The sequence below is a fragment of the Bombus huntii genome, unplaced genomic scaffold, assembly GCF_024542735.1.
Source record: "Bombus huntii isolate Logan2020A unplaced genomic scaffold, iyBomHunt1.1 ctg00000059.1, whole genome shotgun sequence".
Classification (NCBI taxonomy): Eukaryota; Metazoa; Arthropoda; class Insecta; order Hymenoptera; family Apidae; genus Bombus; species Bombus huntii.
Window position 1 is genome coordinate 872,536 of NW_026099320.1, and position 25,944 is coordinate 898,479.

The 25,944-nt window shown below is 33.5% G+C and overlaps 2 protein-coding genes and 2 long non-coding RNA genes across 4 annotated transcripts; 2 read left to right on the forward strand and 2 right to left on the reverse strand.

Moving 5' to 3' along the window:
- Positions 1-13,374: 13,374 nt before the first annotated feature.
- On the reverse strand, positions 13,375-14,483 carry LOC126875901 (uncharacterized). The gene is made up of 2 exons (XR_007693758.1): positions 13,993-14,483; positions 13,375-13,844 (listed from the first exon to the last, which is right to left on the reverse strand). It is a non-coding gene; the product is annotated as an uncharacterized LOC126875901 (long non-coding RNA).
- A 2,092-nt stretch (positions 14,484-16,575) lies between these two features.
- On the reverse strand, positions 16,576-20,778 carry LOC126875866 (venom serine protease Bi-VSP-like). Its single transcript, XM_050638767.1, has 5 exons — positions 19,825-20,778; positions 18,210-18,407; positions 17,940-18,035; positions 17,714-17,868; positions 16,576-17,385 (listed from the first exon to the last, which is right to left on the reverse strand). The coding sequence occupies exons 2-5, from the start codon at positions 18,280-18,282 to the stop codon at positions 17,230-17,232; spliced, it is 480 nt and encodes a 159-aa protein (XP_050494724.1). The 5' UTR covers positions 18,283-18,407; positions 19,825-20,778; the 3' UTR covers positions 16,576-17,229.
- On the forward strand, positions 18,416-19,889 carry LOC126875890 (uncharacterized). Its single transcript, XR_007693747.1, has 2 exons — positions 18,416-18,856; positions 19,341-19,889. It is a non-coding gene; the product is annotated as an uncharacterized LOC126875890 (long non-coding RNA).
- Positions 20,779-21,299: 521 nt separating the features above from the next.
- Positions 21,300-25,616, forward strand: LOC126875872 (omega-amidase NIT2-A-like). Its single transcript, XM_050638779.1, has 3 exons — positions 21,300-21,478; positions 21,879-22,047; positions 25,393-25,616. Exons 1-3 carry the CDS (start codon positions 21,395-21,397, stop codon positions 25,422-25,424), a joined length of 285 nt encoding a protein of 94 aa, XP_050494736.1. The 5' UTR covers positions 21,300-21,394; the 3' UTR covers positions 25,425-25,616.
- The last annotated feature ends 328 nt before the right edge of the window (positions 25,617-25,944 follow it).

A 25,944-nucleotide genomic window follows, 5' to 3' on the forward strand; every position in this document is an offset into this window, starting at 1 on the left:
CCTAACGGCAGTCGATGACGTTACTGTGAAATATGTTATGGTATTTAAATAATCAGCCAGATAAAATTCATATTAATCATTATATTATATTATCGATATTCGTTCATTTACTCGTGCTAATTACAAAATAAAATGTTCTCTTTTCTTGAATAACACCTACATCACCGTCTGCGATATTTAAATTTCTTATTTAATGCTTATTTAAAAGTCAGGTACCTTTTTAATTCCTCTCAAGGTAAACGAGTAAATTTACTCGTTATAGTTGTAACATAAAATGGCTATTTTCTTCAATACCACTTGCATCGCTGTACGTGATACAAATATTAATTATGTATCGAATAATATGTACCAATTGGCTGTAATCGCGGTTAGGTATTTCTTCGTTTGATCTATCAAAAGATCTATTAGGCTATTAGCGAAACACTTATTGATTCCTCAAAGATGTATCTTAACTTAAATCTTAAAGATTAACTAAATGATTATATTTGATTAGTATTCGACAGTGTCTATCATATTCAGCCATCTTCTTTTATAATTGATACTGCTCGGATCAATTATTTTATAATAAATTGCAGATTATGCCACGGTATATTATAAGATATTTGTCTATAGCTCTTTTTTTCTAATTCATTGATTTTATTATTAGTCTCGTTGGTTTTTCCTGTGAGTATCTGCTGTACGTACATTGGAAATACATAATGGATACGTACATTATATATATATTTCAAAATATAAAAATAAAAAATTAACAATACTATTATAAATATTGCTATTATAATTAATTAATAATAATTTAATTAGATAATTAAATTAAAATAATTTATAAATATTTAACGTAATAAAATAAAATTTTTTAATAAAATTGATAAAAATTGAATTATCTTGTATATAAGTATATATTAATATATAATTATTAATTTTAAATATATTAATTTTAAAATCTTTATACATATATTTAATTTTATAAAAAAATTAAAATATAAATATAAATATTTTAACTTTAAATTGAAAAAATGTATTATATATAATTAAATATTTATATATAAAAATTAATATAAATTATAAATATTTTATTATCTTGAGATATATAATTAAATTATTATTAATAATAGGTAATATTAATTTATAATTATTTATTTATTTATATATATATATATACGTCGGGTTTACATTAGAATTAGGGTTAGGGGCGTGAAACGAATCTTCGTTTGGGTTACACGTTGACGTTATGCAATAGAGAAGACATTGACTAGTGCAAATACGATTACCATAGAACCGGACAAGTAACCGTGGTTATTAGATATTCGAGAGACTAATGACAATGATCCTAGCTTCAATAACGAATCCGCGGACAACGGGACGGTAGTCGTACGCACTCGCAAAAAATCTAAGTTGGATTCTGTGTTAATATTCGCTGACCGTAAGGAGTTAATCCTTTTTTGTCGATGAGACCGCAAGAGAGAGAGACTTTCCGACCCGGTGATACCGCAGAGGAAAAATATGACGGGGTGTGTCTAAGGACACGAAATCATCGGATTCGTCGGGGACATCCTACGTTCGGAAAGTAAGGGAAATTGACGTTGCTGCTAATTGGCCAATCTTCATATCGGTAGTTAGAAAAGGATGCTAGCCGCCCTTGAGGGAGGGTTGCTAGTGGGAGACGTCGTTCGTGGAAAAATAGGTCTCTCCTGTCTTCCCGTAACTGGGACAAAGACTGTGTATCTGTTGAAGGATTTTAGGTAACTAGATATTAGTGTTTATGACGGTCCTCGGGCTAGCCGATCACGTACTGTGGAGACGCGTCGACATCTGGTAAACATCCTGCCCGGAGAATAGGATCTGCGTGTGGCGAGCTACGGGACAGAAACCGTTGGAATGTTTACTGCCACGTGCCGCTACAAATCTTTCTTTTAAGGAGAGCTATAGGATTACTTAATGCCTTTGTTAGATGGAGAGTTCGTCCCGTTGACCGTGTGACACCAATTACCTCTCAGAGAAAAGACATCGACTCCCGACTGTCGGACGCCAACGCCGCGACGCATCTTAGTCCCCATCAGAGATAAGGCCCCAACACCGACTTTCGGACTCCTTGGAATCCACACCAAACCCCCCAACATCCCCAAGCCAGGGTGTATATAAGCCGAGACTTCACCCAGCCCGGGGAGTTCTCGTTCTAGTTGCTGTTCTTGTACAACACCCCTTTCTCTGTTCAACGTTATTCTCCTGTAAGTGCCAAAGTCATAATAAAGTTCGATAAAAGAAAATTAATAGTTGGGCTACGACTCAGCTTTCTTTTCTCTCGCAACCCAAGTACCAACTTTACGTGACATTTTGGCGATCCGTGCCAGGATCCATCAACTTCAAGAAAACGAAATTACGCATTTCGGCATACGTGCATCATTGACGATTGAGGGATCAGCGGACTTCTGCAGATCAGCTCACTTTACGTGAAAACGACTTCTACGGAAAGCGGACTACGGTCATCACCAAAACTGAAACTGGTCACGAAAAGAAGAATATTCAGGTAAAGAACTGGATTCTTTTAAATATTATCGTACTCGTCGCAGTAGCTTCGCTAGTACAGACTCCAACAACAGTACAATAACCACTATGAGCAAAAAATCAGAAGACACATCTTCTGTTAGCCCTATGGCTACTGGTGTGGATCCAAGTATTCGGGCCATACTAGACGCTATGCAGAAGTAGAACGAAATCAAGTTAAGAAAACTGTTAAAGGAGACTATTAAAGCAGCGACTAGTCGGAGTTATCAGGGTAGTTTAGTTTCTAATAATTTGAACAAAAGCTTGGAGAAAACAGACGTTACTGTAGGAAATGAAGAAATGGTTTTGAAAGAATTTTCAAAAGAATTGCAGTCTAATGTAGAAAATTCTTATGAAAAGAAAGTATCAATTGACACCGCTTCACAGGATTATATTTTCATTAAAACAGACTTAATGTTTGATGTCAATAGCTCAACAGAATACCAGAAAGAGTCTGTGAAACGAAGGAAAGAAGATATTGCAGTATTGTATAATGATTTGTCACCATCTTCGTCACAAGATACTCAAAATTTACAAGAATGGTTTGACAAAAAAAGTAAAAGTTTAGGAGAAGCAGAAAAAGATCATAACAAGAAGGATAATATTTCAATGAGAAATATTTTGGACGGCGATACAAATAAAGAAAACCAAATTGAAACGAAGGAATTAGAAGCAGTTAGTAAATCAACTGCTGAAAATGATACAAAATCAATAGACAACGTTGAACAAAATATATCATTAGAATCCATACAAAAAGCAAGAGATAATGCTTACAATAATGAACATTTGCTTATAGAAGAAGACCAAATGATGACAGCGAAAAATGCGTGTGACACTACAGAATCAAAAACTTCAGCAGATCTTATGTCGAGAAATTTAGATGCTAATACACAAGAGAAGTCTTTAGAGAATAAAGATGACAAGAATCCATCTCCATCTATGTTAGATAGTAGTAAACGGAGCAGTCGTTATAATGTCGCTGCAAAGCCTGCTACTTCGCCAAAATTTGAAGAAATTGTTTATAATCAAACCAGACAATCAAACACAAATAAAATTTTGCGAAGCGCTTTAAAGACGAAATTAATCGAAGACAAGTGTGAAATAATTAATAAACAAAAGGCATCGGAAAATGTAGAAAATAAATTTGCCAAAGAAGAAAAAAGAGGTGTTAAACAAAAATCAATTTCAGATAGTGAAAACGAAACAACTGATACTCGTCAACGAAGGGAAGTTCTTTTAACGAACACAGCTAGTGATAGCGATAGGTATAAATCTGTAGAAAATGATAATGCAGTAACGGGTGTAATAGCAACTGATGAAGCGAAACATAGAGGCAGACCTAGGAGATCGGATAAAGTCGAAGTTAAAAAAGATGAAGATACAAGGAAGATCCTACAAAATGAGAAGGGTGGATTAGAAGAACAAAGAAAACTCGAAAAAGATACAAAAGAAGAAACTACAGAGACAGAAGTCAATTCAAAAGGTATATTCAATAATAAGTGCGATTTACTTGATACCGAAAGAGCTATTGAAATTAATGATACGGTTCAAGATATTAAATTTACTGAAGGTAGAAGCCGCACTCAAAATGATATGGAAGATGTAGTAGAAGATTCACAAGAATTATCTAATAAAAGTAAGTTATCAGAAATAAGGATTGCACTTAACAAAATTGAATATACAAAAACCATTTTACGGAATAAAAAGAATTCATTAGAAAGAGAAAGAGGAGTAAGAGAAAAGAAGAAAATGTACAGACAGAAATTATTTCAAAAAATATATCAGATGATAAATGTGATTTGCTTTAGAAAAAAAAAAAAATATTATCCACAAACTACATTAGGAATTTATCTATTTTAGTGAGGAGAAAGAGAAAGGATAGAGGAGTTGATCAATAGACTGTGGCTTTTGAAGCGTTTATGAAAAACTTACAATTTTAATAAAATATTCAATGTAAAGTCTTTGTTATAATATTCAAATAAATAGATGAAAAAAAAACTGAATTTGCATAATTACTCATGGCTTATTGATCAATCATGCGACTCGTTCAGAGGTAACTCGAGTTGTAAAGGCGACAATTTATTAAAAATGGTATATCTGACGTACGATGCATTTGCTCATGTTAAACTATTTAAATAAGTATAAAAATCACGCGAAAAAAAATCTACTGAAAATAATGTTGAACTAGTTAATAATAATAAATCATATAGTGAAACACAAACCTTAAATCAAGATTTTAAGTTCAAAAAAAAAAAAAAAAAAAAGAAAAAAAAAGAAGAAAGAAGTTGATAAAATGACAGCAACATGTAGCAGCAGGCGAGAGAAAATAAGCCAAATTTCTAAAAGAAGAAACGATGCTCAAGAACTCGAAATTTCTCGAGTGGATATGCTAAACAACGAATTTAATGAACAGTTGAAAGAACGTGAAACAGCAATAGAAGACTTACATCAAATGTTAAAGCATCAATCGGAAATTCATAAAGTTACCTTAAATGAAGCAAGTTTGAAAATAGGAGAACTCTCTGATAAAATTAAATGTTTTAAAGGAAAAGATAGCCAGATACCGAAAAGTAATGAATTACTCGAAGAAGAACAGAATAAATGGAGAAGTTTAGAAAAAATGATTACAGAAAAACTTGAAGAAGAAAAATCCCGTTAGGAAACAGCTGAAGACGAAGTGAGAAAGCTTTCCAAATATAACGAGCAACTTCTAAAAGATTATCAAGAAATCCATAAAAAAAAAAAAAAAAAAAAAAAAAGAGAGAGAGAGAAAGGAAATACGCTGAGGTTGTTCATCATAATCACAGGTAAAGAATTAAACATGTACCTCAACTGAAAGATAAAGTCAATCGACAGGATTTATATGCGAAGAACATAAGAACACAATATATAGAACAGCACAAGATGATCGAAAAATTGAGAGCAAAAGGAAAACGTGTGCATAATAAAGGTAAAGAGAACACATAATGTATCTCCACCAGGGGCGCATGATCCAAAATTAAATAATAAAATAAAAGGTTTTGTTACTGAAAAGTTAGAGAGATTTCATGACAACAAAAGCATTGCCTGTGCAGAGTGCAGTGTATCAATGTGCACTAAAAATGCAAGCAACGTGACGATTACTTTTAGAACACCACAAGCACCACGAAAACACAATCAAGACCAAACAAGATCAAGTTCAAAAGTGAAGTTACGCGAGCTTATTACTGCTAACGACCAAAAATTGAATTACGATCCCGAGCATCAACTCGCTGATCTTCAAGTAGAATGTTCCGACAAAGACAGGACGACACAAGAGTTCGAGAAGCATATAGAGGACATGAAGGAGGAAGTGCAAAAATTAGAATTGCAATTCGACGAGTTACAAAAAAAAAACACACACACACGCACGTAAAAAGAGTTCAATCTTTTGGAATACAAATTGAAGAACTAACAATAAAATTAGAAGAAATAACATAAGTCACAAATATGAAGTTGACTTGCTGGAACAAAAAAAAAAGGCCAAACTTAATTCATGTGTTAGTAATTCAATGGAGGAACGTGAAGCTGGAGCTAAAGATGCAAAAGAGATAAAATGTAGTTCTTGAACCACAAGGACAAATAATCTGCCCTTCAATGTGAACTAGACGAACTAAAGGGTGAATATGAAAAAGTGGGTGATTTTGGATATAAATATGAAGAAGAAACTAATAAATTGAAACTGGATTTTAGTAAAGTAAAAGATATGAACGAACAAAATAATTTTCTTAGAAAAGAACTGGAAAACGTCCAAAAACTTTCCAAAGATGTTAATAATCGCTTACTCGAGGCGAACCAAGAATTAAAAGATTCACATAGAAAACACACTCTTATTTGAAAATTGAAAAAAAAGAAAAAAAACATCAGGAAGAATTAGGTGATATAATAAAACTTCATGATGAAGAAAAATATAAACTGATACAGCATTGGTGTTCTGTAGAATGTCAAACTGCCATAAAGGGTTACATTGATGGAAAAGTGCAGTAAATATTTAAATAACAATCCATGACTTCTTAAGTAATTGTAACAATCTTGATGTTTTACTATGGAACAACTACATGAAGTGCACAGTGACATTAATAAAGTAGAATCATCGATAAAAGTAGATGTATCTTCTTCATTAATATCAGAATCAACGACTGATATTATAATGAATGTGCATGATATTCCAGAAAATCAAAAAAAAAAAAAAAAATAAGTCACAGGAATGTACAGATAATACAATTCAAGATGGTTTAGTAGTAAATAAATGTGATGTAACAGATTTAAATAAAAACAAAAAAAAATTTTTAAAGTAAGGAAAGTAGTGAGACAGAGAGCATAAAGAACGCTGCGATTAATGAAGTAGAACAAGAAATAATAAATAAGGACCCACAAATTGATGATCAATATAAAAAAAAAAAAAAAGATGAGAAATTTCAAGAAGAGCAAGCAGAGAATACAACTGAGATTGGAGATCATTCAAGATATGCAGGTGACACATCTTTAGATAAAGAAAGTACGAACGATGTTGAAATATTTAATACAAATGAGGGTGAACAAAACATTGAGAAACACAACGTTTGTACAGTGTTAAATATAGATACAGTTAGTGTTACTAATGCTCAGTGTCAAGCATTAATTAAAACACTTGGTGAAACTTTTGATGATAAAGCCCAAACATTGCATCTCACGGATACAGACACAGATTTGTCTAAACTAGTTGATAGTAGTTCAGAAGTAATGGTACTGACTGTAGAAACTACTATATATTAATGATATGAATGAAAGTACGGAAAAAAATATTGTTTTAACTGTACATGAAAAGGATGCTGTTGTAAATTCCAATGAAGAAAAAAAAATGTTTCTGCAGAACAAAAAGGAATGAAGAACGCTGAAATTGTAAATGAAGAATTTAATTCGATAGGTTAAGCACGAGAAAGTGATGGAACAATTATAGAAGTAATTTCAACAGAAATTGTGGCTCAAGAAGTTTCTGAAAATTGTAGCCAGAAATACAATTATGACATATTAAATCATACAAAGACAAGAAACGATTCTATAACTCCTATTACCTCAGGAGTAATTAGTGATCTAGAAACTGCAGATGACATTGATATTAAAGAAAAGAATAACAAGAAACAACAAATGGAAATGGCAAGATTGATCTTTTGATAGTTCACATAAAATTAATGTAGAAAAGAAAATTATTCATAATAAAATTGTCGTACTTATACATGTTGCTAATACAGAAGGAAGGAATAAATCTATAAGTGAAGCAGATAAAGTGCGCATAACTAACAAAAGAAGTGTCATTCAGGATATCTTTGATGATTGGGGCATTGAAAATGCAGAAGATGACAGTCAGTCGGTATCTAAAGCTCCAGATACTGTGGAAATTGAATTGAAAAGTTTACTAAATGACACAAAAACACGAACTATAGAGGAAAGCACAGTTGTACTGGTTGAAGAAGAAATTACATGCATGGAAAAAGAACCAGTTGTAGATGCTGAAAAGGCTTTAGAAGTTGCTAAACAAAACAAAGAAATGCAAGTATCAAAGGAACAACTGGATAACAATCAAACTATAAAGAAACAACAAGATAGTATAAAACCATTACTCAAAGACCACTAACTCATTCTATATCACAGGCTGTTAGAAAGTCTACAAAAGATTCAACACGTGATACTGCGGCATTTCGTCAAACTTAGCAAACTATCCCTATTAATCGTAGTCGAAATTTAACCAGCCAACAACCTTCACAGGTTGAAATAGCAAAAGCATATACCACGACGAAGAAGAACAAGTACAAGTCGAACCAGTCAGAGTCCAATTCCATCGCTCCATACTGAGGAAACACCAAGATTTTGGAGGACCAAAATCAATCTAAAGAGGGGGGTATGTGACATCAATCACATCTCAACCTACATCAGTGATAATACATCGACACCCGACCTTCGGACACTTTTGGACACATCACCACCTTATTATCATAGAATACACCAAGGCTGTGACGCACCTCCGTCCACATCAGAGATAGGATATGGACCCCCGACCTTCGGACACTTTTCTACATCATAACCTACACCTAGCCCCTCAACATCCTAAAACCAAAACGTATATAAACCGAGACTTCACCCAGCTCGGGCAGTTCTTGTTCCTCTTCTAGTTGCTGTACTCATACAACCCCTATTCTCCGGTTCGGTGTTATTTTGTAAGTGTTTATAATAAAATTTTATAAAGGAAAATAAGTAGTTGGGTTACGACTCAGCCTTCTTACTACCACCCAAGTACCAACTTTACGTGACAGGAGCCGCCTCGGACCTAAGACTGATAATATAGGACTTGGGTTAAGTAGTAGAAAGGTAGTCGCGATACACTATGTGGTTTTTAATAGTTCTTACACACGGTGTGTACGCGAACCTTTCCCACCAAACTAGATTAAGAGTGGGGCCGCTCCACTGGGATACGTCGCAAGAGAGGGTAGGAGATCCGACCGGCCTTGGATACAGTGTCCGGCCGTGGGAGGGAGGAATCCGTCTTCAATGTCTCTGCCATGTACATAGCTTTGTTTCCCCCTCCTTCCATTGTGTCTAAGGTATGAGCCTGCTAGGTAAGCCTTACTGATGAGTCCACTAGCAGGCTCTGGACGAAACACACTTTTTTTCTTCTTTTTCTCCGTCTTCCTTCATATATCCGTGATAATTGTAGGCTGCTGGCTGTAGATGTCGCTTGCCGGGGTGTAGTACTGCTGTATTTCCTTCTTATTTAGATGTCGTGGAAGAAACATCGGACTTTGGAAAAGTACGAGGCGCCGGGATTTGAACCCGGGATCCGAACGTTTGTACTCTATGGCGCTAACCACTGCGCTGCCGTCGTCCGACACTAGTTGGTTTCGAGTGGTGGGATTTGCGTTCTCGTGTGCCGCCACGAGAGGAAATCTCAGTGTGGGTGTGCTTTCTGAACAAAGAACGCGGATTCGTTGTTCACACTTTTCGTTAGGAAAGTGAGGGTGCCCATTGATTATAGCCAACGTTAATGAACGAAGATAGGAGGAGGAAGCCTCCTACCAACGTGGCTCGTGGGTGACATTGTTTATTGGAAAAATAACTACCCGCTTTCTCCGTTATTTGTAAGAGTGCGCAATAAACCTAAGTATTGTTCTAAGGACCATCCATAAACCGAAAACACTTACAGGGTTAGAGATTCCTTCAAGCTATTAAGATTACGTCAAAGGATTCAGTTTATAGTATATAGTATGTAGTAGATCAGTATATAGTATAAAGCTTCAGACGGCGCACGGACCATCGTACGCGCCGTAACATAGAGAGTTATAAGAATATACATAAAATATAATTAAACATCGCAAAAGTAACTTAATTAGAAATGACTAGAATGTACGATGTATAATATAATGAATTCAAATTGTCTAAAAAATATTACAAATTTATAGAGATTTTACTATAAAATGCTTTTAACAGAAGCTGATACAGTTATATAGCATTTTCAAGCATTTACGAACATTAATGTACGAATTTGAAATTAGCAATATTGAAGCGCGGTACTCGGAAAGACGAATGTACATGGATAATTGTATGCACTAATCAACGATACGGTTATAATTGCATGCTTGATAGAAAAATATCATCGTAAAATTGATATGATTTCATGGAAACGCGTCTAACTTGGTATCTCGAAAGTATCTTAAGCAAACTAATTAGCGTGCCTGTTATGTTTTTTAAAATGTAAATTAACATGTAACAAAGAAACCTTCATCAATTTGATTCGCTTCAAACTGCGCAAATAAGTAGTATAAATAATATTTGTGATAGATTTGGCATCAATTCCATGTTTCCTTTGATATTTGCCTTTAGAAAGTCCAATTCGTTTCACGATTATACAAATTACTAAAAAAATGTCTATATTAGTAATTTATTTATTTTGCATTAATCGTGACATGTTAGTTGCATTATGTTATATGTAAACTACCACAGAGGAAAAATGATAATCTTTCAGTTATTAGTTTTCTGATTTTAATGTCATTTTATGAGTACTTTAACACGAGGTACTTGTAAATGAAAACAACCAATTAGGTCTAAAAACATAAGCCTGTTACCAAGACTCTTATTAAATTGAACAAGCTTTTCAAAAATCGAACGTGTATATTAACGCGAACTTATTATTTGACTGATTTGACTGATTTGACTGACATCCGAAATTGGTGAGATCATATGAAATTTTGCTTTTCGCGGTTCGGTGTATAAGAACGCGTCACCGATTGCTCAACTTTCGATATAAAAAGCGGATCAAGTCTACCGGATTATCCTACAGACACGCATTAATTCGTAAGAGTTAGTCATCATCTGGATAATAATTATCTGAAGAAACTTTCAACGTGAAAATATAAAATTTTCATTGATTACATATTGCGTTCGCCATAATTGAAAAAATGGTAAACCTTCGATCTCATCTTTCTAATACACATTTTCTTTACCTCGTGATAAATAAATTCTTGGAAATTTAGGAAAATTTTCAGTGATCATTTTAAGGAATTTGACAAATTTCCAATAAGACTATGTAACACCGTTAGGTAAAAGTGATTCAAATGTAGTAGCGATTTTAAACGAGAAATCTATAAAGGTGTCATTAGAAATTCTAAGACTGTCTCTGCATCTTTATCTTAGGTATTACGCCAATAGTTTTCATTACCGTGATGTAATATTTATCATGCTTATTTTGTACGTAAAACGAATCGTTGGAATATTCCCGAAGCTAACGAAGCATTTCCCAAAAGTTAAACCGAAGAAATTAACGCGAATAGTTAAGTGAAATTTTTCCATTAACTTGCTGACCAACCGGCAAATAAAAAATCATAAAAATTGTTTCAATGTGTTGAGGTCACGCATAACTTCTTTTTTCATTGACGATTACCAAACAGGTAAAATTTCGAAATTGTACGAAGGCCACGTGACCAGATCGTATTGGAATTTGAAGTGCATGGAAAAAGACAACTCGAAGTACAAACCTTGAGCTGTACTACTCGAAGTACAAACGTGAACTAATGGATGCAGAAAAGCAATTAACGCCAAACATCCGAACAGCATCTTGGAGCCCGTCATTGTTCTGAAATAAAAGAAGTGACGAATTAAAAAGACGCAGGACTAATAATAATAAAGGAAACTTAGTTCGTATTATAAATTGAATTTACATCAGAAAAGAAGCACGATCAAGCGAAACAGATCGTAGAAATGACAAATATCATCGATATACGTTTCAGTGTAATTTCACTTTTGAAAATTATTTAGTTTAATACGATCGTATTCATCGCTCCGAAACTTTCATTGTGCTGCAATTTGTGCTGCGTCTTTTTAATTTCTCTATCTTTCTGTGTTTTCGGAAAAATTACTTGAAAGATTAAGAATTGCTTGCCTTATTTTATTTTCGATTAGTTAGGATTTGATTATTCCAGGTAAGGTTTATTATTTATAACAGGTTTTATCACTTGTTTATTATTTAGGAGTTTGTTATTTTAGGATTAGTACCTTTTAGGATTTCTTATCCTTCGAGTTTCTGTTTCAGATATCTAGGTCTATTTCAAGATGTTTTATTACATTAGGATTATTTATTCGATTAAGATAATTTAAGAGTTTCACAATGTACAAAGAAATAATCGCGTGAAATTTAGATTTATGCTTTAAACGTATTAAACACGCGGTAATTTCAATGTCTATAGCCTCGAACGTGTTCTGATTAGTTGTGTCATTGTCTGTGACATTGAAATCACAAAAATCCATTGCAAGTGTGCTGTCATGCAATGTGGATGTAATTGGGTTTTTTGGATATTTCCTGTATCATCTGATTTGTACAGTACTATTTTAACGCAAGGACAGGAAAGTTATTATATATTTCCCGTCCATTATTTGAATCGTTGTGAAGTGTAACGAATTATATTCGATTCGAGGAGATGTTAATGAATTACCCATTTCATATGTAATTACATGGAAATAAAAATCATTGCAAAAATAATTGATCTAATGACAACGGAATTTCCAATATTTTTTTGTTTCGTCACGTCTTTTTCATAATATATCTTTTATAGGTACGTGATTTATTAATCGTTCGAATGGAAATAATTATTCGTATAATATTCAAATGATTCTAGCCATAAAATAAATTAAAACGATACCTGTAATGCAATCTGCGTATGACGTCAACCTCGATCTATGCTTATACAAGAAATTTTATCAATCAATGACTAGATATACAATAATCAAATATTATAAAATTTCCTGAAAACCTTTAGGTGTTAATATTAAGGTGTTAATATCTTTAATATTTGCAAGTTATTGTTTAGCGCTAAGTAGTTAGAATGTAACAAGTGGTGTACCAGAATTGAGATAATTAAGCCACACGAACAATCTTATTTAGATCTTTTTAATTTTTTAATTCTCTTTTGCCCTAATACTTCGTAAAATTAATCTTCATTAGCTACTACACTTCATAGAATAACAAGAGATAATTTTTCTTATATAACGTTTCATTCATAAAATCTATCATTAAAGTATATCTTCATAAAAATATCATTCCATACTAACGGTATATTTGGCGTCATACGAGATAACAGTTACCAGTGATGACATATGTAACTTTATAAAGATATCTCGTTTTATTATATATTAAAAGAATGTACTCATTGCTGCTATATTTCAGATGAAAAAAAGGTGGCAATGATTTTACAGTAAAATCGTTCGTTTACAACTGATTCATTTACATTTCATGATAATATTGTGCATTCTGAATATGCTATGATTTGGTTTAAAATAATAAATAGTCCATTCTTGCATACTATTGCTCCAGCTTTACTTGTATTTTCGATATTGGTATAAATAGAAAGACAATTAATGTCGTTCGAGTCTATTTTCGGATCATTTATATTACGTTTAATCCATATAGTTATTATATGAGACATAGTATCGTAAAATTTGGAAGAATAAAACGTTCGTACAGGAAGTACATTTTATAAGAACTCCAACAAATCTGCGTGTGCACCTAAAATACAAACTGATAGTGATTGTTCATAAGTTTATATACATTATCTAATGTCAATCGAAGGTATCAATTCTTTTTCTCCATAAGAGTACTTTTTCATTTATATGTGTTCAAAAATACATGTGTTCAACCGTGAAGCATATGTCACCTACAACGAAAAAGAGTTTTCCTATACTTAATATTTCCTTTATATACCTATGAAAGTCTATTCTTCGCGTAGTATGAAATTATGAATAAATCTGGAATATTGTTCAATCTGAAAAGAAAAATAACTTATTGACATCATTCATTGATACGAGATTCAGAATGTTTGTTTTGTCTTGCAGAAAAAGAAGGCAGCCCTCCCTTTCTTTTAATGTGAAATAGAAAGCGAAAATTTGAAAACAGATTTTTTGGAAATTTACTTGCAAATATCGTTTTCAATATCGTGATTTTCTTCCCAATGGTACTGTACTTTCAAATTTTCCAGTATCCCTCTAAAAACAAAAAGTCGAACCTCGTTATTATTAACGTAGGCATTACAAGGAAGAGAAGTATTAGAAAACAGCTCCTTTTTATTATGGATTTCTTTATAATCATGTAAATAAGAAATTCCGGAAATTTTTTCCTCAAGAATTTAATTCTTGTGTTTTGATTGATAATTATTACACTGCATACTAACTTTTCGCATACTGTTCGCGTCTAACAGTTTCCTAATAATAACTACTTCAAAATTACATATGTTCTTGCACGAATTCAAAAGTACGTATGATACAATTACAATTGATTCTAAAATAATAATTATTTAAAGATATTAAGATACTAATTAAACGTTTCACTGTATTTCAAAATCTGGAACAACAAATTTTTATTTATAAAAAATGAAACTGTCTTTATATATTCTTTGTCATGATGCTACTTCTTATATAATATTTTTTACATATTATCCATCCACCGCATGATATCTCCTGAAAAATCAAAATATTAATGTTATATTATTACAATGCTTCTTAAATTTCAATTTTTGACAAATTTGAAATCCAATATATTTTGCACAATTATTATTTATCAAAAAATTCCAAGTTAGTAACTTTCTTTTCAAATGGCAAATAACATATACTTTGACTTACCTGTAAGTTTTTGTTCCTAATCATCATTTCCTCTTATAGAACATCATTATTGTTCTTATAATTACTACCAGTGTCATAGATATTGTAGTGGCTACAACTGAATTAATAGAAAATGATAAATAACTGTGTATAACACTAACACATAATTGTGTATAACAATGACACATAACTTTTACTTACATATCTGTCGATAAGGGATTACTTACTGTGATATCCTGTTGATGTTTCTTAAGGCACTTGATTAGGTGCGATACGGTATCATTCCTTATGGTATACTGTAGATAAGTATTTTAGAAAATAACAAGAATAAATCTAAATTATTCAGAGGTTCCAGTTTCGGTTTAGACATAAATACAGGACCATTTGCAAAGAAGAAAGGGTGCGTTTCTACAGCCTCGTTATAGTAACCATGAATACCAATCTCTGAATTACTGGTTACTAAACATAAATATCCTATAAAATTTAATATATTTCTTTAATTTTTAATACATACATGAGTTAGTAGTTCTAAATTATGAATCATCCTACCTGTGATATTACACTTTTCCTTATAATATCATCACTCGAGTGAACAACATTAAGATCATGTAAACCATGTCATCCTATCTTACTGTGAAGATACTTAGTTATGTTATCTAACATTATAAAAATATCATCAAATTCAAGTCCTTTTATTCACATCACATGGCCACGACGATCTGGTTCTTCGTTATATAATGTTCTAAAATTTGTCGTATATATAGGATGTACAAACCGTGATATCAAGGTATCAGTTCTTCCTTCCCAAGGGACAGTTTCATTAAAATTCTGATAGAATTAAAAATTAATTATTAATATTCTAACAATCATATATGTTAAATACATTATAGTCAACGATATATACCTGAGCGAATGTAGGGGTGATTCCTTGATAATTATAAATGTCATCAGCCCACATCATTGTGCCACTTCTTTGTACTCCAGCCTCTAGATTAACAGCCTAAACAAACATACGAAATTTTATAGAAGCTGTACAAAATATAGTATATATGCGCAATATTGAAGCGTTCAAGGGGATATAAAGGTAATGTACATCACATACACGTGTACTCTCATGCAACAAAATACAATTAGATTTAATAGTATAAGCTCTTTTATTCATCATAATAGATTGGAAATTTAAGTGTCTTACGAGGGTGAGTAAAAAGTTACCCGCTCTGTCGGTGTAGAATTTATTTTAAGCAATTGTCAAAAAAGACATACATCATTTTTTGACATAATCACTCGATTTCTGTATACACTTTGTCCATTTGCCGAAGGACCTTTATATTTTCTCATTAAAAAATGTTTTGGGCTGAGCTGCGAACCACGAATGCATCGTCGTCTTCACCTTTTCATCAGCTTTTTCGGCATCCATCTCGCACAAACTTTTTAAAATCCAAATCTGTCGTGTACTATTGCATAAGCAGAGCCGTGGCTGATTTGCAAATGATTTGCCACATTATCCACTGTCACTCGTCTATTCCATAGAGCATAAGTTCATGAGCACGTTCAATGTTGTCATCGTGGATGTGGACGGGCGTCCAGCTGTTTTTTCATAACACTTGTGCGATCTTCTTTGAACTTTTGTGCCCATTCAAACACACTTCGTGACAAAACACTTTCTCCATAATGTGCATTAAATCTTTGATAAATATAGGCATCAAACATAACCTCCGACCACAAGAAACGAATCACAGCATCCTGCACTGTTTTCCTGCAAATCACCATTGCAAAGCGCCATTACTCGCGCAACGGTCACAAACGAATTGACGTAACACAAAGAAACCTGCGCAGCAGCACTGAACAGATATTGACGTCATACGAAGAGTGCAGATGGATCAATACGGTCGACAGAAGTTTTAACTATCTGGAGTGCGGATAAATTTTTACTGAGAGTCGTATAGGAATCTATAATCTGTAAGTACACCTTTGGCTGAATGGAAATTTCTCTTACATATAGTCAAAAATGCAGAAACTGTGTATTGAATTGGAAAGTGATAAAAAATAAGTGAAGTTTCGAGGTTGCATGTGATTGCATGAGTACACAGGACGTTTTTAGCGAATAAAAAATAATTTTGAAAGACACGAGACTTATCTTGTATTTTATGCACTCTCTGTGTCCGAATTTCCAGAAGCTCTCTATCTTATGAAGTGTTTTAGATTAGCCGGAAAATTTTGTACGTACATACAAGAAGTATACGATCTAAGTGGAATATTCCATTATTCTCTTGATACAAAAGAAACGAAATTTACAGAACTTCTCAGAAAGTTGGTTTATTATTACCAAATTAATAGAATTAATACACGTTTATCATCTTTACATACCTAAGTCGTGGAGGTTTATCGTGCGTAAAAAATTAGTGTCGTTTCAAAGTTACATTTCGTACATTTTAAGCCTATAATTTGTAACGTACAAAACAATGTAAATTTGAGCTGTTTCTTATCTCCACAATAAGAAAATCCAACTTTACGTTTTTTACACAATGATATTTATGGAACAGTAATATCATATTATTGCATCGCTTGGAGAATGAAGTCAAGGTACGATGTGACCCTAGTGTAAACGCTGGGATACCCAGCTGTGCCGCACTTATAAGCATAAGACACAATACCTATTAAATACGAGGTTAATTCATGTTGTATCAGCAGTGGTCCGCCGCGGTCAGCCTGAAAGGATCGTTAAATTTTTAATCAAAGATACTGAAATATATCGATCGAATTGTATTGAAATTATACTTATATACAGTAATAATCTTCTATTGATTTGTGTATTGAAATACTCCAATTTATAACGTACATGTTATATGTATTTTGAGCAAAACTAAGATTAGAAGGAAATTAGATTAAATACCATAACGAGGTGTGAGAAGTGGGCAAAACTATTAAATTGTGTTTATCTATTATTTTTAATGTTTAAGACGTCGATTTGATGTTAATTCGAATCGACGTGTCTTCAGATACCGTATAGTTTGTAGTAACTCTGTAACTTAATTACCGTACAAGAATCCTCTCCACCCTGAGCATGTTCGGCGCATATTATACCATCAGTGATATCAGGTGCATTAGGAAATTTGGAATAAGCTATTTTGCATTCGGCGTTCTTAATCACTGGCATTTGTACTTCCATTAATGCATTATGTCGTGGTCGTCCTACGAAGAAAATAAGAAAGATATTTAAGACTGGAACTATTTAATTTTATTATAAAATTGATATCACTTACTATATCTTAATGCTCCCGATCCAGCAACAAGGGGGTTATAGCCGACGAAGTTGCTCTTTCGTAGGGGCTCTTTCGTACAAATGGGATATACGTACCCTGAAAAATAAAAAAATAAATGAAAATGCAGGAAACGAATGACCAAAAGTATGAGAAAGAATTATACACGCTTTATGACACAATATATGTGTACAGTAAGAAATTTCAGGATATGACACTTCAGTAATACTCAATAGCATATATATATATATATATATATATTTGAGGACTTACTCGAAAATGGCACCTCCTCCACCAATCTAAGAATGGCAATATTATGATTGTGTATGTTTTCTATTCCATCCATATGTGCACAATGTGCTGCGGTCAAAACATGCCTAGCCGATATCAGGGAACCTCCGCACTTCCATAGTGGTTTGTCTGGTTTTCGGGGATTACGAAAACCTAATGCAGCGATTCATGGCCAAGCGCCTAAAATGCAATAGTCATAGTTGTGAATATACATAATTTTTTCTCACATAACGAGTAACAACGATTATTACCTATTCGAAATTCGATCATACAGCAGACGATAAGTACATACGTACAAATACTCTGAAACAGAGATTTGATAAAGACAGAAATTAAATTTTTATTCCAGTGGAATACAAATTATTAAATAATTCTATATAATTTCTATTTGAACTATACTGAACTATAAAGTTCAAACGTGTAATTTCTGCCCTAACAGTTTTTGATCTCTATCCATATTATTACTCCTATATCAATTTTTTATTTCAAGCAAAAAGATACTCTTCCTAACATGAAGTAAAAGAAAGAAATAATTCAAGTTAATAAGTAAAGTTACTACCGATAAAATCATAGCATTATTATTTAGTCTAATTGAAATGTACATTGATGTGCTGTTTAATGCCTTTAAAGTTCATTCTTTGCAGTAAATGGCTTATTATTAATCGGAAAGAAAGACATAAAACGTACCAAGTTCAGCTGGTTTACCATCGACCACCCTGGTATGAGAGACGTTGCTAAAACCACAGTATGGTGGTCGCAAAGCCTTATACTTATACACAGTTTTTATTAAAATTTCTCTCTTCTCTTTGTTTGGATCGTTCGGACAGCAAACGATCGTAACATTGACCTGGTATCTGCACACTGATCGTCTATAAAAATCGGTGGCTGTACGGTACTGTATCTGCCATATTTCTTGCAGAGGTTTACATTTTCTGTAGTCAAGGCACCTGCCTTCTTGATTGTCCGGTGTGGTACATTCTGGATCAAACAATTTTAAAACATTTATACAGTTCAAAGATGCGTAAGAAAGCGACACCGATTACTCAACTTTCGAAGTAAAAAGCCGATCCAGTCCACCGGATTGCCCTACAGACACGTATTAATCCGTAAGAGTTAGTCATCATGTTGATAATAATTATCTAAAGAAACTTTTCACGTGAAAATATAAAATTTTAATTGATTAGATATTGTGTTAGCCATACTTAAGAAAGAAAATGAAAATGAATGAAATGAAAGAAAAGGACTACCTTCAACCTCATTTTTTAAATAAACACTTTGTCAGTTTTTCGGTAAATAAATTCTTAGGAATTCAGGACAGTTTTTAGTGAATCATTTTGTTTCGACCGTTCGCGGAGAGACGCGATCGCGAGATAGCACGTCAACGAGAGTTGTAAGTTCCCGTTACGATTAAATAATCGACGCCACGAACTGATCGATCCCCTTATTTCGATTATGATAATAAGGGTAGTTCAATGAAATTCCACAGAATTAACACAAATAAATTAATGTTTATTTCAACAACTTATTAACTAGAAAGATATAAATGGAACAAAAAAAATGTAACTGCGTTTTGGTTGATAAGTAATGCGCGACATACCACATGTGTTGACGGTTCGACTTCTCGAAAAGTTCTGAACGCCTTTCGATTTTTTTCGTTTTTTCTGGAAGGCGACCCCCACTACGTTCGGATCACGCCACATTCTTTTACTGCGAGGTAAAATACGGGCCACGAGTCGACGTTTCTGGAAGTCGCCCTGCTTAATGAACCATGCGCTTGCCACTACAATGTTTGTTTGCCGGGCAGACGCGACGATCCGTCTGCGACATTATAGTGCCGCGATCGATAGTTAAGAATATGACCTATGGTAAGCCGCATGGCGTAACATTCTCCCCCCGTTGAGAGGGTACCGATCAAACTAGCGAGGTGTGGTTGAAGTTCCCATCTTATTTCGGCTCGGTGGCTAGTTGTTCGGGTTTCTCGAGATCGGGTTGAATTGGCAGTGGGACAAGCCTTTTGACGCCCCGATCCAAAATGCTCTTTGCCGTCTGAACTGTAGCTGTCCGGATGACACCATCGGCGCCTGGATGAACCTTGATAACTCGGCCCAGAGGCCAATGCATGGAGGGAACGTTGTCCTCTCTGAGGATGACGATTGTGCCCTTTTGGATGCTGTGTCCACCCTTGCTCCATTTATTGCGGTTGGTTAGCTCGTTCAAATACTCCTTATGCCAGCGGTTCCAAAAATGTTGTTTAAGCTGTTGGATATGCTGCCATTTGGAGAGTCGGTTCGATGGAATGTCTCTGAAATCTCGATCACGTAAGCACATTAATGAATCGCCAATGAGGAAATGTCCGGGAGTGAGGGCTAGGAGATCATTTGGATCGGTGGAGATAGGAGTTAGCGGGCGGGAATTGAGGACTGCTTCTATTTCTATGATAAGAGTATTACGGTGTTAAGCTCATATGTTTCTGTTTCTCCACTCGCGCTGCGCCATAATATCCTTTGATATTTCCGATCCTCTGGTCGTACGAGGAATTGCCGATACATTTTCTCGATCTCGCCAGTGAGTACGTACTGATGAGCGCGGAATCTAATTAATATACAAAATAAATTGTGAATTGATTCGAGAATATAGGATTTCCCCATTTTCATGATTATCGTGATTTTTGTATAAATATATTTTTGAAGATACTAATAATTAGGTACTTATAAATTAGTATTATCAATTATTTTGCATTTATAATTCCGCCTCTAGTATAAGTGTTAATTGAAAACTAACTTTATGTTTCAAAAAGTACTAGCAAAGTCGTTGAGTAACAAGCCACTGATGCTAACACAAATAGCATTGTCGTAATTAAATATTTCTAAATATTCATTTTTCATTTTGAACCTGTAGAAACAATTTATTATATATACTATTAGCTAAGTAATTGCATATTTAATTAAGTCGAAATATAAAACTTAGTTATTTTAATAATTTAAAAAATAAAAAACTGACAAACATTTCAATTTAATTTATGGTTGGAACAAAAGACATTTCATTAATTGAAATATTGCAACGCAGAGTACTTTCCAAAATACGCCGAGAGTATTCCTGATGGTGAAACGAGCGTTGCTTCATCGAACGCAGCTAAAGAAAACAACATCTATGTAGTTGGTGGTACGATGCCTGAAATAGAGGGCGATAAATTGTACAATACCTGTACTATTTGGGGTCCCGATGGAACTTTGATAGCAAAACACCGAAAGGTAAGTAATATATTCCTTTATGGCTTTGAATTTGAAAATATTGGGGCGAAGAAAGTGACTCTATCTAGGAATAATTTAGGAATATACATATGTACATACGTATACTATAACCAATTCTATAATTTACGGTTTATAAAATACGTTATGATACGGGAAACGCCCATTTTTGTTGTAATGTGTTTGTGTTGTATAAATTTTTCAAATACTTAAAATATTATTATACTTATTTTTTCTCCTTTTTAAACATTATTAAATGATAAGATTTTTTAATAAAAGAAAGTGATAAAAACGCTGTCAGTTATTAAATAAAAAATAATTAAAGTTTAGGAGTTGGTAACTTTGATATTAAATTACAAAAGTTGCAGCAATAGAATTAGCGACTACATTTTTATGTTATTAGGTACATCTATTCGACATCGACATTCCTAATAAGATTACTTTTCGAGAGAGTGATTCACTCAGTCCTGGTAACTCCCTAACGACGTTCGATGTGAAGGGCTGCAAAATAGGTATTGGCATTTGCTATGATATTAGATTCGAGGAAATGGCACGCATTTATCGGAACAAAGGTACAGTAACTTAATCGATCAATACTTAACTAGCAAAAAATTAAATATCTTTCTTAAATATATTCTATATAAAATTAATATAATCTGTAACTCTGTATAAACAGAAGCTTAATTTAAAAAAACCAGTATATTTGCTGAAAATGAAACAAATAAAAGAATTAAAAGCACAATAAGAGGACTGTCCTCGCATATTCAGAAATGATGGAATGTGAACCGTGCAACTACGAAGTTAATTGGTATTCGGTAGCTTCATATTTCCTGCTTCTCTGGGTTAGGTTGCCAAATGCTGATATATCCAGCGGCATTCAATATGACCACTGGACCACTGCACTGGTCATTACTTCAGCGTTTCAGAGCGAATGATAATCAATTATACGTTGCCTGCATATCACCGGCTCGTGTTCCTTAAGCAAGTTACGTCGCATGGGGATATACACAGTTGACCAATCCCTGGGGAAAGATTCTTTACGATTTGGAAACTCAAGAGAATATGGCAGTCACCGATATCAAAAAAAAAAAAAAAAAAAAAAAAAAAAAAAAAAAAAAAAAAAAAAAAAAAAAAAAAAAAAAAAACTGGCGAACCGTGTGTTACCACAACGAGACACGCGATGCTATTTGTCGCTTTAAATTGTGCCGCAACTCGTTTTTGAGATCTTTGCCAGGGGCGCGTTAAAACATGCTGAAAATATATTTCTGGCTTTTCTGGGGTTTAACTGAAATATGACAAATAACGTTGTAAAACATATGTACTTATGACTTACAGAGTAATTGAGTGTACAAAATATATAGTATACAAAATAGCCAGCGATTTAGGGCTTTAAAAGATCAAAAGGAAAGAAAAGGAAAGAAAAGAAGAAAGATAATATATTGTGGCAGTCTAAGTCGATCTAAGAAAATAGATAAAGGGAGGGAGGGGCAAAGCTAGTTAATCTGGAAAGAATCCAAGCGTCAATTTCAAGCATTTACAGAGAATCAAGCGGGCTGGTTAAAGTCGTGAGTTGAGCAATTATCCCGCGTTAGGTTCAATCAGGTTAGTCCCACGCGAAATTGATCCAACCATGCGAAAACGAGTGTATTCTGATTTCTGTCGCAGATACTTCTGGCTAGTGCAGTACCTACACGGTGGTTGTTGAAATAGCCGCTTCTCATCTATTTTCCCTAGCGCGGACATCATCCTTTGATCCCTTACGACTAACGAAGTTTTCTAAGATGTACGGCAGTTTGAGATTCTACTTGAAAATGATCATGATTGCGGTCTGTGTGTCGTCTGCTCTTCTTTTTGTCCTTCCGTTAAAGACTGGTAAGTTGATACTGATTAATTATGCGATCGAAACCCTATATAATGGCTACAAAAATGCCGCTAATATAATATTCCTTCTTTCTTGTATCTGTCTGCCTCTCAGGTCGTTTTACTAATTACAATAAGTAATTTCGACTTCTTTGCGCTCTCTTTTAACGCATTCGAGACCGAAAGAAATTCATATCAGTCATATATATATATATATATATATATATATATATATATATATATATATATATATATATATATATATATATATATATATATATATATATATATATATATATATATATATATATATATATATAAGAAAGATATATATACAAGATATATATACAAGAAAGAAGATACAAGAAAGAAGATACAAGAAAGAAGGAATATTATATTAGCGGCATTTTTGTAGCCATTATATATGGTTTCGATGGCATAATTAATCAGTATCAACTTACCAGTTTTTAACGGAAGGACAGAAAGAAGAGCACACGGCACACAGACCGCAATCATGATCATTTTCAAGTAGAATCTCAAACTGCCGTACATCTTCGAAAACTTCGTTAGTCGTAAGGGATCAAAGGATGATGTCCGTGCTGCGGAAAATAGATGAGAAGCGGCTATTTCAACAACCACCGTGTAGGTACTGCACTAGCCAGAAGTATCTGCGACAGAAATCAGAATACACTCGTTTTCGCATGGTTGGATCAATTTCGCGTGGGACTAACCTGATTGAACCTAACGCGGGATAATTGCTCAACTCACGACTTTAACCAGCCCGCTTGATTCTCTGTAAATGCTTGAAATTGACGCTTGGATTCTTTCCAGATTAACTAGCTTTGCCCCTCCCTCCCTTTATCTATTTTCTTAGATCGACTTAGACTGCCACAACATATTATCTTTCTTCTTTTCTTTTCTTTTCTTTCCTTTTGATCTTTTAAAGCCCTAAATCGCTGGCTATTTTGTATACTATATATTTTGTACACTCAATTACTCTGTAAGTCATAAGTACATATGTTTTACAACGTTATTTGTCATATTTCAGTTAAACCCCAGAAAAGCCAGAAATATATTTTCAGCATGTTTTAACGCGCCCCTGGCAAAGATCTCAAAAACGAGTTGCGGCACAATTTAAAGCGACAAATAGCATCGCGTGTCTCGTTGTGGTAACACACGGTTCGCCAGCTTTTTAAAAGCGCTCTCCGTCTGCTTTTTCCTCTCTTCCCTGTCTCTTCGTTTTTCCTTAACAAGCGAAACCATTTTCGCGAGGACGAGAGTACGGAAATGACGTACTGGCAATTTTGTTTTGTGATAATACAAGCAGCTCGGTTTCAGTGAATTAAACTTGACCCCAAGCTTCTACTTATCTATCTTCCTTTCCTTTATTTTCCCTTCTATATCGGTTTTGCGGTTTTCCACATTTCCATCACAATAAACCATGTTTTTTCTCGATTTTACATGTTAGCCAATGATTCACGGCAAAAGCGTCGACTGTAAAAATATTTGTAGTTGCAATAGCAACAAGTATGTTTTCTCAAATAGAAAATATTGGGAGCGTACACGCTGGCAAAACAATTCATGAATAGCTCGTCCTCTGCTTGTTATTTATTTCGATACTGTTAGCAAACAAATTCATGAAACATACTGGTAGAGCGTAAAATGAACATAAAAGTTTTGCGTACACTTGAGAGCTGAACTTTGGTTGTTATACGTATATTATACATATACGCATACAGTTATGTATATGTATATGTATATATAGAAAATTCCTTAGAACTTTGAGCTTAATAACATATTAAAATCATTAACATTAAGGAGGTGAACTTTACTTACCAATTACCAAAGTTTCTTCCGCCAAATAATACATAAAAATTGAATAAGATAATATAACTAGTTTTAACTTTTTTTTGTGTTATAATTTGAATCACTCGATTTATCCGACTGAGGATGGTCGATCGCAATCTCAATTTATACGTATTCTCATCGCATGAAATAGATCACATGAGGGATTTTCAAAAGTCGATGGAATATTAATCGCGATTAATTATTTGTAGGTGTATTCTGTGCGGCTAAAGCAGTCACCTAATGAATTATTGAGTACCAGGAATGTTAGCGGTAAACAGGATTGCGGCTATGAATGATTCTCTAATGTCTATATTAGAGATGAATTTGATAATTTATCCTCATAATATGCAATCCGCTTTTAAGTGGAAATCATAATTAACAATTTCTGTTTGATTAAATATGAAGAGCAGATAAATCGATACGCTTAAATCAATATTAGAATTTCTTAACATTTTTATCAGATATTTTAGCACTGTAAAAGCGTCGTAGTAGAGAAATATTAGGTTGTTTTAAAAGTTTCTTTCGTTTTATAAGATAGTAATAGATGTACAACATTTTTCGTTTTATATTATTTTATTGAATTACGTGTGATCCACCTTTTTCCAATTTAATGTAAAATAATATAGAATAACATAAAACAAAATATGTTGTGCATCTGTCATTTCTTTATAAAACGAAAGAAACTTGGGACAACCTAATAGGAATTTACTTTTATTATCCATTATAAAAATGGATTGTTAATCCTCTAGGAGATACGAACA